The 16,144-nt window shown below is 36.8% G+C and overlaps 2 protein-coding genes across 3 annotated transcripts in view; one reads left to right on the top strand and one right to left on the bottom strand.

Annotated features, from left to right (window-relative positions):
• LIMD1 (LIM domain containing 1) overlaps window positions 1-16,144 on the bottom strand; it is a 475,792-nt gene that overhangs the window by 98,267 nt on the left and 361,381 nt on the right. The gene's annotated exons all lie outside the window — the stretch shown is intronic.
• LOC146823113 (uncharacterized) overlaps window positions 1-16,144 on the top strand; it is a 29,904-nt gene that overhangs the window by 739 nt on the left and 13,021 nt on the right. The window contains exon 2 of the mRNA XM_085608141.1: window positions 4,186-9,396. Coding sequence (XP_085464267.1) covers window positions 4,229-9,396 — 5,168 coding nt within the window. The 5' untranslated portion in view covers window positions 4,186-4,228. The remainder of the gene's footprint in view (window positions 1-4,185; window positions 9,397-16,144) is intronic.

A 16,144-nucleotide genomic window follows, 5' to 3' on the forward strand; every position in this document is an offset into this window, starting at 1 on the left:
AATGTGAAAACATGACTCTGTGTGCATAGAAGAATTATAGGCAGAAATGTATTGCGTCTTGCTCTGGTGATTTCACAGTTGCAGTAGATGGAAAAGAGGAGCGAATTTTTGGGGGATGAAGCAGAGGTTTAGCACACACCCATGTGCTTGCCATGTATAGTCATGCACAGTAATTAGAAGCGAGTGGGGTTTTCAGGTTTAAGTCTGTAATGCAAAAACATTCAGCATCACTAAGGCTGGTTGCCCCTGCTGGAGTGTAGGCAGTCACAGAGAATACACACGGTGGTGGTCTGAAAAAAAAACAGCTTGGACATGTGCATTTAAATAAATTTAAAAAAAAAGGTTTCAGAATGTGTCAGTCTGTAAAAGTGATTTCAAAGTGTAAAAAGAGATTTTCACTTGGCCCGAAAAAAAAAGAGCAGTAAGTGTGCTTTCAAATTGGCAAAGAAATTTCGTTTTGGCACTAATGTGAAAACATGACTCTGTGTGCATAGAAGAATTATAGGCAGAAATGTATTGCGTCTTGCTCTGGTGATTTCACAGTTGCAGTAGATGGAAAAGAGGAGCGAATTTTTGGGGGAAGAAGCAGAGGTTTAGCACACACCCATGTGCTTGCCATGTATAGTCATGCACAGTAATTAGAAGCGAGTGGGGTTTTCAGGTTTAAGTCTGTAATGCAAATACATTCAGCATCACTAAGGCTGGTTGCCCCTGCTGGAGTGTAGGCAGTCACAGAGAATACACACGGTGGTGGTCTGAAAAAAAAACAGCTTGGACATGTGCATTTAAATAAATTTTAAAAAAAGGTTTCAGAATGTGTCAGTCTGTAAAAGTGATTTCAAAGTGTAAAAAGAGATTTTCACTTGGCCCGAAAAAAAAAGAGCAGTAAGTGTGCTTTCAAATTGGCAAAGAAATTTCGTTTTGGCACTAATGTGAAAACATGACTCTGTGTGCATAGAAGAATTATAGGCAGAAATGTATTGCGTCTTGCTCTGGTGATTTCACAGTTGCAGTAGATGGAAAAGAGGAGCGAATTTTTGGGGGAAGAAGCAGAGGTTTAGCACACACCCATGTGCTTGCCATGTATAGTCATGCACAGTAATTAGAAGCGAGTGGGGTTTTCAGGTTTAAGTCTGTAATGCAAAAACATTCAGCATCACTAAGGCTGGTTGCCCCTGCTGGAGTGTAGGCAGTCACAGAGAATACACACGGTGGTGGTCTGAAAAAAAAACAGCTTGGACATGTGCATTTAAATAAATTTAAAAAAAAAGGTTTCAGAATGTGTCAGTCTGTAAAAGTGATTTCAAAGTGTAAAAAGAGATTTTCACTTGGCCCGAAAAAAAAAGAGCAGTAAGTGTGCTTTCAAATTGGCAAAGAAATTTCGTTTTGGCACTAATGTGAAAACATGACTCTGTGTGCATAGAAGAATTATAGGCAGAAATGTATTGCGTCTTGCTCTGGTGATTTCACAGTTGCAGTAGATGGAAAAGAGGAGCGAATTTTTGGGGGAAGAAGCAGAGGTTTAGCACACACCCATGTGCTTGCCATGTATAGTCATGCACAGTAATTAGAAGCGAGTGGGGTTTTCAGGTTTAAGTCTGTAATGCAAATACATTCAGCATCACTAAGGCTGGTTGCCCCTGCTGGAGTGTAGGCAGTCACAGAGAATACACACGGTGGTGGTCTGAAAAAAAAACAGCTTGGACATGTGCATTTAAATAAATTTAAAAAAAAGGTTTCAGAATGTGTCAGTCTGTAAAAGTGATTTCAAAGTGTAAAAAGAGATTTTCACTTGGCCCGAAAAAAAAAGAGCAGTAAGTGTGCTTTCAAATTGGCAAAGAAATTTCGTTTTGGCACTAATGTGAAAACATGACTCTGTGTGCATAGAAGAATTATAGGCAGAAATGTATTGCGTCTTGCTCTGGTGATTTCACAGTTGCAGTAGATGGAAAAGAGGAGCGAATTTTTGGGGGAAGAAGCAGAGGTTTAGCACACACCCATGTGCTTGCCATGTATAGTCATGCACAGTAATTAGAAGCGAGTGGGGTTTTCAGGTTTAAGTCTGTAATGCAAATACATTCAGCATCACTAAGGCTGGTTGCCCCTGCTGGAGTGTAGGCAGTCACAGAGAATACACACGGTGGTGGTCTGAAAAAAAAACAGCTTGGACATGTGCATTTAAATAAATTTAAAAAAAAAGGTTTCAGAATGTGTCAGTCTGTAAAAGTGATTTCAAAGTGTAAAAAGAGATTTTCACTTGGCCCGAAAAAAAAAAGAGCAGTAAGTGTGCTTTCAAATTGGCAAAGAAATTTCGTTTTGGCACTAATGTGAAAACATGACTCTGTGTGCATAGAAGAATTATAGGCAGAAATGTATTGCGTCTTGCTCTGGTGATTTCACAGTTGCAGTAGATGGAAAAGAGGAGCGAATTTTTGGGGGAAGAAGCAGAGGTTTAGCACACACCCATGTGCTTGCCATGTATAGTCATGCACAGTAATTAGAAGCGAGTGGGGTTTTCAGGTTTAAGTCTGTAATGCAAATACATTCAGCATCACTAAGGCTGTTTGCCCCTGCTGGAGTGTAGGCAGTCACAGAGAATACACACGGTGGTGGTCTGAAAAAAAAACTGCTTGGACATGTGCATTTAAATAAATTTAAAAAAAAGGTTTCAGAATGTGTCAGTCTGTAAAAGTGATTTCAAATTGAAAAAAGAGATATACACTTGCCCCCGAAAAAAAAAGAGCAGTAAGTGTGCTTTCAAATTGGCAAAGAAATTTCGTTTTGGCACTAATGTGAAAACATGACTCTGTGTGCATAGAAGAATTATAGGCAGAAATGTATTGCGTCTTGCTCTGGTGATTTCACAGTTGCAGTAGATGGAAAAGAGGAGCGAATTTTTGGGGGAAGAAGCAGAGGTTTAGCACACACCCATGTGCTTGCCATGTATAGTCATGCACAGTAATTAGAAGCGAGTGGGGTTTTCAGGTTTAAGTCTGTAATGCAAATACATTCAGCATCACTAAGGCTGGTTGCCCCTGCTGGAGTGTAGGCAGTCACAGAGAATGCACACGGTGGTGGTCTGAAAAAAAAACTGCTTGGACATGTGCATTTAAATAAATTAAAAAAAAAGGTTTCAGAATGTGTCAGTCTGTAAAAGTGATTTCAAATTGAAAAAAGAGATATACACTTGCCCCCGAAAAAAAAAGAGCAGTAAGTGTGCTTTCAAATTGGCAAAGAAATTTCGTTTTGGCACTAATGTGAAAACATGACTCTGTGTGCATAGAAGAATTATAGGCAGAAATGTATTGCGTCTTGCTCTGGTGATTTCACAGTTGCAGTAGATGGAAAAGAGGAGCGAATTTTTGGGGGAAGAAGCAGAGGTTTAGCACACACCCATGTGCTTGCCATGTATAGTCATGCACAGTAATTAGAAGCGAGTGGGGTTTTCAGGTTTAAGTCTGTAATGCAAATACATTCAGCATCACTAAGGCTGGTTGCCCCTGCTGGAGTGTAGGCAGTCACAGAGAATACACACGGTGGTGGTCTGAAAAAAAAACAGCTTGGACATGTGCATTTAAATAAATTTAAAAAAAAAGGTTTCAGAATGTGTCAGTCTGTAAAAGTGATTTCAAAGTGTAAAAAGAGATTTTCACTTGGCCCGAAAAAAAAAGAGCAGTAAGTGTGCTTTCAAATTGGCAAAGAAATTTCGTTTTGGCACTAATGTGAAAACATGACTCTGTGTGCATAGAAGAATTATAGGCAGAAATGTATTGCGTCTTGCTCTGGTGATTTCACAGTTGCAGTAGATGGAAAAGAGGAGCGAATTTTTGGGGGAAGAAGCAGAGGTTTAGCACACACCCATGTGCTTGCCATGTATAGTCATGCACAGTAATTAGAAGCGAGTGGGGTTTTCAGGTTTAAGTCTGTAATGCAAATACATTCAGCATCACTAAGGCTGGTTGCCCCTGCTGGAGTGTAGGCAGTCACAGAGAATACACACGGTGGTGGTCTGAAAAAAAAACAGCTTGGTTTCATAATGTGACAGTTTGTTATACAGATTTTCACTTGCCCAAAAAAAAAGAGGAGTTTGTGTGCATTCAAATTGGCAAAGAAATTTCGTTTTGTGACTATTGTGAAAAGAAATGTAGTAATATATTTAAATACAATAAAGAATTTTTTTTTTAGTTTTTTTGCAGGTATTGCTGAAGAACAGTGAACAAAATTTAAGATGCCTACAAAATCTCGAGTTCAAAAAACGCTAAAAAAAAAACTATATTTGAGGACAACTGGAGGACCAAAGTTAGTAGAAGATGCTGATGTTGGGAAAAAGAAAAAATCTTCTGGTAAGCAAAAAAGACAATTCCTAAACAAAATATTGAAAACAAACAAAAATGTACAAAATGTCTGTTCTCGGAAAAATGTAACAAAACCTACAGAACAGCAAAAAATTGAGGATTTAGTTAATGCAAATATACCTTCTGCAATTGAAAAGTTTAACATAAACAGAAAAACAGCATTTAAAGAGATACGTAGAAAAATGTTTCAGAGAAGAGTTATGTCCAATTTGATAAAGGATATAAAGAAATATAAGCAAAAGGCTAAATATTATAAGAGAAAAAAAGAAATTGAAGCCATTGCAGCAAAGGCATTAGAATTAAAAAGGAAACTATTCATATTAATTTTGAATAGGATGCGTACATTAGATAAAATGGTTAATGTACTGAAATCACAAAGCAAAAGCAAAAGAGTAGTGAACAGAACAAATTTTTGTAAAGTGTTTTTAGGAAAGTGGATGCATAGCTCAAGTAGTGAACCTTTTTTTAATGAAGAGAGCTATTTTCAAAGTAATAGTTTGCTGCATGCAGTTGACACCAGAGGTCGTTCATACGAAGTAAAAAATGGTTGCATAATGGAGAAGGAGATAATGGTTCCAAGAGATGAGGTACAAGTGATGGCAGATGAGGCAATGGGGAGACGTCCTAAAGCCCCAGTGTACACTTGGAATTGTAGTAGTATTTGCACTGTGCGTCAGGAATCTATTGACAGATTTCGAGAGTTTCTAAGAGAATATAGTAAAAAAAGTGTAAAACAAAAGATTAAGGTGCTTCAAAGTCTGGATCCATGCAGAGTGAGAGAGAATACTGGTTTGCAGGGTCATTCTCTTGCTTGTCTATCTAGAAAAGTGTGCAATAGTGTTTTCCATCATTTTAGGATGCTGGCTGTTCATCATACTGAAATGAGAAAGTTTGTGAGACGGTTGTATTTTGCCAAAAGTCCAGCAATAAAGTTAAATGAATTGAATAGGGCTCTGTTCCGAGGAACGGTATCAGATGTAGAGAAGGTTGTTGATGAAATTCAGTTTTGTTACTTTGGTCCTGAACAAAACAGTGCAGAGAAGGACACAGTAAATGAGGCAGAAGTGGAAGAGAATGTAGAACCTTGTGTAAGTAAGACATTTAATGATCACATAACAAAATTTGCAATAGTCTCTAATGAAAGACCAAATGTTACTTGTATTTGTTGCCGCAGAACTCATTATAGAAAACAAACTAGGAATGTTGATCTCTACAGAAAGAGTGAAAATGAAGATAATTATAAGTGGATGGATTTTGCAACATATATATTTCTTGAAAATTGTTTTGAATTGGGTGAAGATCAGCGTATTTGTAAATACTGCTACAACAAGTTAGAGGAAAATAGAATGCCGACCAGAGCTGTACATAATAATTTAGAATTGGATGCTATTCCTGCTGAACTTTCTGAATTAAATACATATGAGTCTATACTCATTCAATGTGTTCATCCGTTCCAGACCATAGTACGTATGGAGCCCAAAACTGGTAAATTACCTCCTTCAGATTTACTGAGAGGTTTAAAAGGTAGAGTGGTGTATTTGCCCTTGGATTTGAAAAAAAATATGGAAACTATTGATGCGGATACTTTGGAAACTGAACCATTAATTATTCTGGTTAATGGTGTACCTACAAAGAATAAGAAGATTTGGCAGGAGCTGGTAGATGTGCGGAAAGTACAAAGAGCAAATTTGTATTTGAAAAAAAATAACAAATGGTATGAATCAATTTATATAGTAGAAGAAGAAGAAGAAGAAGATTTACAAGGAGATACAGAAACACCAAGTGGACAAATTGAAAAAGTGGACAAGTCAAAGGAAGAAGAAATTTATGAACATTTTAGCATACATCCTCTCCATTCGAAAGAAGTTATGGGAGACAATATTGATCTCTTTCAGATGAAGAAAGCAAAAGGAAATCCCGTGAGTGTATGGGAGGAGAGCTTGGAAGCTCGATGTTTTCCCCAGCTGTTTCCTAAAGGAAAAGGAGGACGATACGATGAACGTCCGGAACAGATTCCAGCTTCTGAGTATCGGACTACAAGACTATATGCTGAAGATCCCAGATTTCGACAAAGTATCCCTTATTTGTTCCATCTTTTATTTGAAAGCGACTTGTCTGCACTGTCTTATGCAGTAAATCACATTTTAAAAAGTGGAGTACATTTACAAAATGTGTCTGCTAAGGATTTTATGGAGAAAGTGCAGCACCGAGATGATCATTTGGAAACACAACTGATCAATCTGATGGCTTGTCAGCGTGGGACAAATGAATATTGGTACCGACGCCATGGTGAACTAAAATGCATGTTACGCAATTTAGGAACACCAACATGGTTCCTTACCCTAAGCTGCGCCGAGTACGCTTGGGATGATTTACTGGATTTTCTACGAGAGGCCAATTCAAACATTGAAAACATCGAATACAAGACAGCAGGAGAACTGTGCTCATTGGATCCGGTTAATGTTTGCAGATATTTCAATCATAGATTTGAGGCTATGATGTCCTTCATCTGCAATAAAAAAAATCCACCCCTTGGAGAAGTAGTGGATTTCTTTTGGAGAAAAGAGTACCAGGCAAGAGGTGCTCCTCATATTCATATGCTGCTGTGGATCAAGGATGCCCCAAAGTTTGGAACAGATACTGATGAAGCAGTGTTATCTTACATTGAAGAATATGCAACATGTGCTATACCTAAAAGCACAGAAGAGTACAAGTTAAAGGAGCAAGTTCTACGTTTCCAAAGTCATCGGTGTGGAAAATACTGTCGACGGAAATACAAGAGCAAAGAAAAATACTACACTAAATGTCGATTTGGATTTCCTAGACCTGTTCTTACAAATGGAAGAGTCAACAGTTTTATGTCAGCTGTGAGACATACTATCACAAGAAAATCACCTAAGAATACCTACAACCTTAAAAGAAAAGAAGAATCAAAAAATATAAATGACTACAACCCAGTCATTTTATCCATGTGGAACGCTAACATGGATATACAGTATGTTGCTGACAATTCCATTGCTGTTGCTCGATATGTAACGTCTTACATTACGAAATCAGAAAAAACAGAATTGAAGGAAATGTGGGAAGAGATTTCTCACGAGAAGACTGTCAGTAAGAAGCTGTACAGTTTCAGTTTGAAGATGTTATCGCATCGAGAAATTGGATCCTACGAATGTTCAGATAGATTATCTTCTGCAAGTCTCTACTCGAAGTCAAGAAGAATAATTTGGGCAAGTTTAGGCCTTGCAGCAATGAGAAATCGGGTACTGAAATCTGTTGGAGAAATTGAATATTTGGCACAGTTCGAACCTGAAAGTACAGATATATTGAAAACAAACATGTTGGACACATATTATCCCAAGAGAAGTCATCATCTGGAGAACATGTGTCTCTATGAAGTGCTGCAGAACTACATTTATTCACGGAAAGCTGCAGAAGACATCAATAATGGAAAATATAAAGTCGTTGGTGAAGAAGGATGTTTGGTGAAGCAAACCAAAGGAAGTTTGATAAATCACCGGAAGCTGAGTTGCGACACTACCGACAAGAAAGAATTTTACTACTTGGCTCTTTTACAGTTGTTTAAACCATGGCGTTCAGAGGATGAACTACTGGGAGAATTCCAGAGCTATGAAGATTCTTTTAATGCTTGCAAAGACAGCATACAATGCAGTACATTCTCAACTTATCTGCAAATGTTAAATGAAGAAATTGAACAGGAAACTACAATTGCAGCAGAAATTGCTAGAGACAGTTCTCAGGACAGCCAAAGTTCAGGAACATACAGTCAAGATCCCCTAGGACAACCAATCGTTGAAAATGAAGCATCAATAGCCATGAATGAAGTGGAAACGGCTATGAATCAAGCTCAAGAAGAATTTATAGACTTAGAAAATTTGGAAAGACAACTGAATCAAGAGCAGCAACAAATTTATGAAGAGATCAAAAACAAAATTGATCACGGATTTCTACATGAAAAAAAAGAGTGCTCATGCACATCATTTCATCCAATCAGGATGTATGTAAGCGGACAAGCTGGCACTGGAAAAAGTTTCCTAATTAAAGTCATCAGAAGCTACCTAAAGCAAAAAACAGATTCTACTTTGTCTTGTGTGGTTACTGCTCCAACTGGGTTAGCAGCATATAACATAAAAGGAATCACCTTACATCGTTTGCTAATGTTACCAGTGGAGCATGAGAACAAAATACAATTCAACAAGCTAACTGGAGAAGCATGCTTGGAAGTTTCAAGAGTATTGAAGAAGATGCAAGTTCTCATTATTGATGAGGTGAGCATGGTATCAAACTTAATGCTTGCCTTTGTGCATTTAAGAATGCAGCAAATTTTGAAGACAGACTATGACGTGTTATTTGGTGGAAAACACGTCATAGTTTTTGGGGATCTTTTGCAACTTACTCCGGTTAAAGGACAACCAGTGTTTAATACTGTGACACATGAAGACACGAAGAAGTCATTGGGAAGCATCGGTAATACAAATATTTGGTCCTTCTTTGAGTACAAGGAACTTACAACTAATATGAGGCAAGCAAACGATGAAGAATATGGAAGTATTCTGAAAGATATCAGGATTGGACTACTCACAGAAGCTGGCAAAAAAGCATTACAGACTCGGCTGCTACATAATTTATTTCCAAAGGAAGAAATAGTTGCAGAGAAGATATACAAGAACATTGCAGAAAACAAAAGTGTCATCTGCTTAATGCCAACTCTACGTGAATGCTCAATATTCAATGAGGAGCTTTTGAAATTGGAAAAGGAAGAGATCAGGAAATTGGAAGCAGTGGACAAAATTGAGGATGGAAGAATTACTGTCACAGTAACAGGCAAACTGAAAAATAAATTGGACTCACTAGAGAAGAACATCTCCAAAACAGCAGGATTAGAAAAAAATCTATATGTTTGCATGAACTGTAGAGTGTTTTTAAGGAGAAATTTGGATGTTGAAAAAGGCTTAGTAAATGGAGCGATGGGAAGAGTTGTGGGTTTTATTAATTATCAGAAAAAAGATGGAATTGAATGGTTAAAAATAAAATTTGATCAGATAGAGGAAGTTAAAGACATTTGTCGTTGTTCAGTTCGTTTCATGCTTGTGAAAGACTTATATGTACGTAGGAAGCAGTTTCCGTTTTCTCTAGCATATGCTGTAACTATTCACAAGTCTCAAGGATTGACTGTAGATTGTGCATTTGTGAACATTGGATCTAGTGTGTTCAAAGAAGGTATGGCATATGTTGCTTTGTCACGAGTCAAAACATTATCAGGTTTATTCATGATAGACTTCGATGACTCAAAAGTTAGTGCTGATACAAACTGTGTAAAGGAGTATAATAGATTAAGAAGAAGCTATGCTCCTCATTTAGGTCAGTATCCTGTGTTGGAGAAACGTGTAGTTTCTCGTAAAAGGAGAAATGAGAATATCTGTAATGAAGATGTAGAGAAGAGGAAAAAAAAGAGGAGTGATGTAATTGCAAGCAAAAAGAATAAGGAAAATGAAGAACAGGTTGTAGGATGTCATTTTGAAAATAGCTCTGGTGTCAACTGCTACGCAAATGTAGTGCTGAATGTTGCTTTTTATCTGGAAAGTTTGCAAGAGCAGATAATAATAAATCAGGGAAAAAGATTCTGTTCAGAGCTCAGTCTCCTTTTTCAAAAGCTGAGTAAAGATAAAACTCAAATAGAAAGTGCTACTGATATTAGAAAACTTTTAGATGTATGTTCAGGACGAACACAGTTTTCTCAAAATGAACAGCAAGATGCTCACGAATTTTTGATGTATTTTCTTCAGGTAGTGGAAGAAGAAGGAGTTCCCATTGACATTTTTTTTGGTCTCTCTTATAAATGGGAACATAGTTGTGATAATTGTTATAATATAAGTGGTTCTATTGTTGATAATGAAAGGTTTATTTATTTGACATTGCCAGAGAGTAAAACAGTCACTTTTGCAAACTTAGTTAAAGATGCTAATCATAGCATGAAATGTGGTGAGTGTAATTCTGACATGTTATCAACATTAATTTTAAGGGAATACGGACAGTATGTAATTTTAATGATGCAACGATGTAGAGCTGATGGATCAAAATTGGATACTTTAATAAAGAAGTTTACAGGACAGCAATTATCAATTTCAGGAAAAACTTTTGTAACTGTTGCAATAATTTTCCATGATGGACCTACTGTTACTTCTGGACATTACACAGTTTATCTAAAATGTGAAAAAGGATGGACACTGTGTAATGATTCCCAATTGATTTTCAAACAACGTTTGCCTTTTGATTTAGCAAATTCCTATCTAATCTTCCTGAAACCTAAATTTTAGAGAGACTTGGCAAGATCTGGACAAAATAATTTTACCATTTTACAGGATTACCATTGCAATTTTGTAGAAAAAAGATTTTTAAAATTATCATTTGGCCTAAAGGAAAGATAACCAATTGTAATGTGGACTTTTTAAATTTTTAATGCAATTTTGAAAAACCAATAATTTAGAGATTATCGGTAACTTCTGCACATTTTAAATTTTGGAATGTTATTGGACTGCCACTGGAAATTTTTTCAAAAATAATTTCAAAAATTACTATTTGGCCATGTGGAAAAGTAAGCAATTCTATTGTGGACTAAATAAATTATTCGAAAAATTTTCGTGAACCAAAATGTTACAGAGAATCGGTGAGATCTGGACAGATTAAACTTTAGAATTTTAATGGTTTTCCCTTGGAAATTTATTCCAGGGAAAGAATAAAAAATACTATTTGGCCTAAAGGAAATAAAATCAGATGTATTTTGGAGTTATTTGAGATATATTATTGTGAATGTACTTCTGAAACAAAAATATCAGACGGTATTTTAAAGAAAAAAGTATTGTTTTTAGATGACATTTTTTAAGAATAATATGCATTTCTGTAATGATAAGTTTAAGTGAGAAGAGATTCTGGGCTTTTTTAATACAATCTTTGAGATTGTTATTTTTTTTTGCCCGCTGTAAAATGATGAATGCAATTGCTTTCACAATTTATAGTGAAATGCAATATATTCTGAAAACAGCAAAAATAAGGCAAAAATATTTTTGGGAAAAAAATGTAAATATGTGTACTGTATTATAAAATGTTTTAAAAATATTAATACTTTTTTCTTTTTTTTCAGATCGATATAGAAAATTTTCGTAAACTACAACCATTTTAAAAACTATTTTTTAAAAAAACAAATGAATAAATATTTTTTTCAGTGAGTATGGTAAGTCAATAGTAATAATTGTAGTCTTTCAAGGACCTTGTAATGTGAAAAATGATTTTTAGTGTTTTTTTTTAAAAATAAAAAAAAAGGTACGCTTACCGTACGCGTACGGTAAAAAAAAAAAAAGTTTTTTAAAAAAAATGTAAAAAAAAGATGAAAGATAAGGTTGGCTCTTAAAAGAACCGTTGTGTTCATGCAGGGACAGAGGAAAGGAACCATGGGAAAATCATTCAAAGCTACAAATGTGCTGATCTATTTTGTTATTCACTAGGGAAACACTGGTCTCCCTATAACAAATTAGAGCTTTACAAAATGTGCAATGAATATCAACCTTCCGAAATCGAGGGTTCATTTCCAGAGGGCCAGCAAAAGGAGATTCTCCCCCCACAGATGAAGGGCTCACCTGAGCTGCAGAAGAAGGAGTAAGCTCTGCAGGTGATGGTCCAGGCTGAGCTGCTGTGGATGTACTGGCTCGTCTTTCTGAAGAGTTACCTCCAAAAAGTTGAGCATGTGTCCTTTTGTGTACATCCTTGAGGTGCCTCATCATGGTGTGATTCCCAAAGGAATACTTCCTGTCAGGATTACCTCTAGAAAGTACACGCTTACACAGCTTGCAAGTAACTAAGGGTGCATTCACCTTTTGCTGGCCTTCTGGAAAAGTAAAATAATCCCAAACATAAGAAGGTTTTACTTTCCTCGCTCTCTGCCTCAAGACAGTGCTGCTGGTGCTAGCCTCACTCTCAGAAGAGCTCTGCTGTTCTGCCATCGTATCCCAAAGACAAACCAGCTCCTTCTCCCAAGGGATCACAAGCAGAAATGAGGGGAATGGGTGTGGTGTAGGAGAGTTCTAGAACTGAAAGTAGTTTCAACCAATCAAAAGTTGTGTTTCAAGATCACATGACCTACCGTACGCTTACGGTACGCTTACGGTGCGCTTACGGCAAAAAGTACGCGTGCGCGTAAAAAAGACACGCGCTTGCGCACATGCGCATAACAGTCATTTCCCGGCACTTCCGCGTAACGTGCGCGTGTTGCGTAAGCGCGCACGCGTCCCACGCGCAGTACGCGCGGCTACGCAAAGTGCGTAACTATACGCAAGCAGCGTAGATAGATTACGGACGTTGCGTAAACCGTACGCTTACCGTGAGCTTACGGTACGCGTACTATAAAAAAAAAAAAAAAAAAAAAAAAAATCTGGAAATAAATTTTACATGTTTATTTTAAAAAATATATATAAAAAAAATATTTAAGGATTTTAAAAATTAAAGCATAGTCTTTATAAAAGATAAGAAAATTAAAATAAAAATGTTTGAAAAAAATGAAGAATATAAAAAAAAAATAGCATTTAAAAAACCTTGCAAATTCACTGAAAAAACCATGGGTTTCACACACGTTATAGTTAGGAATTAGCATTTAAAAAACCTTGCAAATTCACTGAAAAAACCATGGGTTTCACACACGTTATAGTTAGGAATTAGCATTTAAAAAACCTTAGAAATTCACTGAAAAAACCATAGGTTTCACACACGTTATAGTTAGGAATTAGCATTTAAAAAACCTTAGAAATTTAGTGAAAAAACCATAGGTTTCACACATGTTATAGTTAGCTGGACATTTTACTCGTAAAAAACCAATGAAATTGCCCCGTTATAGTTAGTTCAGCTAACTATAACTCGCGCGCCCGCAATGCACTGCTGATGACGTCACATATTACATCACTCATGACATGGTCAGTGACATCACTCATGACATCACTGATGACATCTCAAATGACATCACTGATGACATCACTGATGACATCATCCAGTGAATGTGTGTTATTCTGAAAATTAAATATGTTTTATATATGTATATCTCATGGTCGATGGAAGAATAAATGGGTATATAAGTGTCTAAATGGATGATTTGTTTTTGAAAAATTGATTGTGTAACTGACTGATTAAGTGTATCATAGTGAATACATGGCTTAGTGAGTAATGTTTAAATATGTAAATATCTGTATCAGTCTCTCACTTTGTGTATAAGTGGCTGCATGGGTTGGTGAGTAGCTACATGGGTGCCTATTTAGGTTATTAGTTGTTTTTTTGAGTATCAGTCTGAGTGTCTGCATGGTTCGGTGGGGGGTATTACGTAGTGCATCGGTGCATGAATGAGTGACTCACTGTTTGTATGTGTTGAACACAGCATGTGTGCAGGACTGTATGGGTGGATGAGTGTGTGTATGGGTGTGTTAGTGAGTGAATGACTGTCTCAATAGTGTCTTCAGGAGTAACTACATACGTTTTAAACTAGTATATGTGACTATTGGTGTATATATGTGAGTATATGTGAAAGTGAGAGATTGAAAGAGTTCCTGTATGAATAAGTATGTGTTTCTATAAGTGATTGTTTAAAAGACTAAGTATGTGTAAGTTTCCGTAGAAGTAAGTGTGGTGGTGTGTGTATAACTGTATATGCAAGTAAATGTATGTTTGATTCTTTATTAGCATGAGTGACTATGTGTGTGAGTAACTCTATGGATGAGTGGCATTGTGTAACAGGATGTATAGATGTATGAGTACATATGATGAGTGAGTACATGTATGAGTGACTGTATAGGACTGTTGGTGAATGAGTGGATGTGTATGTGGATCTTAGAATTACTGAAGAGGTTGTTGTAACTGGTATTGGTATGTCCATTGTTTTGAAATTTTTAGTCTCTATTTTTGAATGTGTGTATCAAAGCTTATATTAAGGTGAGAGGAGGTCTGCCACTCTATCACAAGGATGATGTCATCAGTGAGGTCATCAGTGATGTCATTTGAGATGTCATCAGTGATGTCATGAGTGATGTCACTGACCATGTCATGAGTGATGTAATATGTGACGTCATCAGCAGTGCATTGCGGGCGCGCGAGTTATAGTTAGCTGAACTAACTATAACGGGGCAATTTCATTGGTTTTTTACGAGTAAAATGTCCAGCTAACTATAACATGTGTGAAACCTATGGTTTTTTCACTAAATTTCTAAGGTTTTTTAAATGCTAATTCCTAACTATAACGTGTGTGAAACCTATGGTTTTTTCAGTGAATATATATATATATATATATATATATATATACATATATATATATACATATACATATATATATATTCACTGAAAAAACCATAGGTTTCACACATGTTATAGTTAGCTGTACATTTTACTGATAAAAAAACAATGAAATTCCCCCGTTATAGTTACTGTAGGCAACTATAACTCACGCGACCGTAATCCTCTGCTGATGCTAATACTGTATTTAGACACTTATTTGCCCATGTCTTCTTCCATTAAATTTTAGCTATACATAACTTACAAATATTTTTTTTTCATAAAGACAAATATGTCATCAGCAGAGGATTACGGTCGCGTGAGTTATAGTTGCCTACAGTAACTATAACGGGGGAAATTCATTGGTTTTTTTATCAGTAAAATGTACAGCTAACTATAACATGTGTGAAACCTATGGTTTTTTCAGTGAATTTGCAAGGTTTTTTAAATGCTAATTCCTAACTATAACGTGTGTGAAACCTATGGTTTTTTCAGTGAATTTGCACCGTGCGCACATGGGGGACATATTATGCGCATCGTTGTGAAATGTTTTTTTTATTATTTGCAACTGTTACATAAGCCATGCACAAATGGTGCCCTGCGGGCACCATTTGCACATGGGTTGTGGAGAGTGTGGATAGTATTTTTTTTTTTATTCAAATTTTACCGTACGCGTACGGTAAGCGTAATCGGCGATTTTTCGAAAAAAAAAGAATTTTTTTTTGGCCTTGGGGGGTTGTTTGGGGGCCCGTATATCACTGCTGGGTGAATATTATCTCAATAAACTGCCCCTTTACACATTTTTGGGCTTCATTTATGCTGCCCCACTCAGAGTGCGAGAGAGAAAATGGCGGCCGCCGCTTCCTGGTTTCGGCCGATTCGAATGTTTACTAAGATCTAAGAGCCAATCAGAATCGCGCTCGCGCACGTCACCGTACGCGTACGGTAAGCGCACCGTAAGCTGGCTCAGATATATATATTGATTTAAAGGCTATTTTCTCAGAATCTACTGAACAGATTTACACCAAACCTACAAAAGGCACTTCCTTGACCTGAGGACTACCTCTCTGCCAAATTTCAAGTAATTCTGTTCAGCCGTTCGGGCTGTAGCTGTGTCTAAAGGTCCTATGGAAAAATGCATGGGAAAAACGCGTTTTGGGACCCCCTTTTATCTCAGCCCCCGCTTGACGAATCCCCCCGAGACTTTCAGGGTAGGAGCGGAGCGTAGCGCCCCACCTATTTTGAAAAATTCACGAGGATTCGTCGACCGGCGCAAAAGTTATTCAAAATAGAATGTTGCGGATTTCCTATGGAAACGTGGTCCTAACTATAACTACCTACTGGCGACCGCCAGTAGGTAATATATATATATATATATATATATATCTATATATATATATATATATATATGAGTAGATCCGTAAAGCTGCTGCGAACGCCACTCCACACCGTCACAGCATAAACGG

Source organism: Triturus cristatus, chromosome 5_2, assembly GCF_964204655.1.
Source record: "Triturus cristatus chromosome 5_2, aTriCri1.1, whole genome shotgun sequence".
NCBI lineage: Eukaryota > Metazoa > Chordata > Amphibia > Caudata > Salamandridae > Triturus > Triturus cristatus.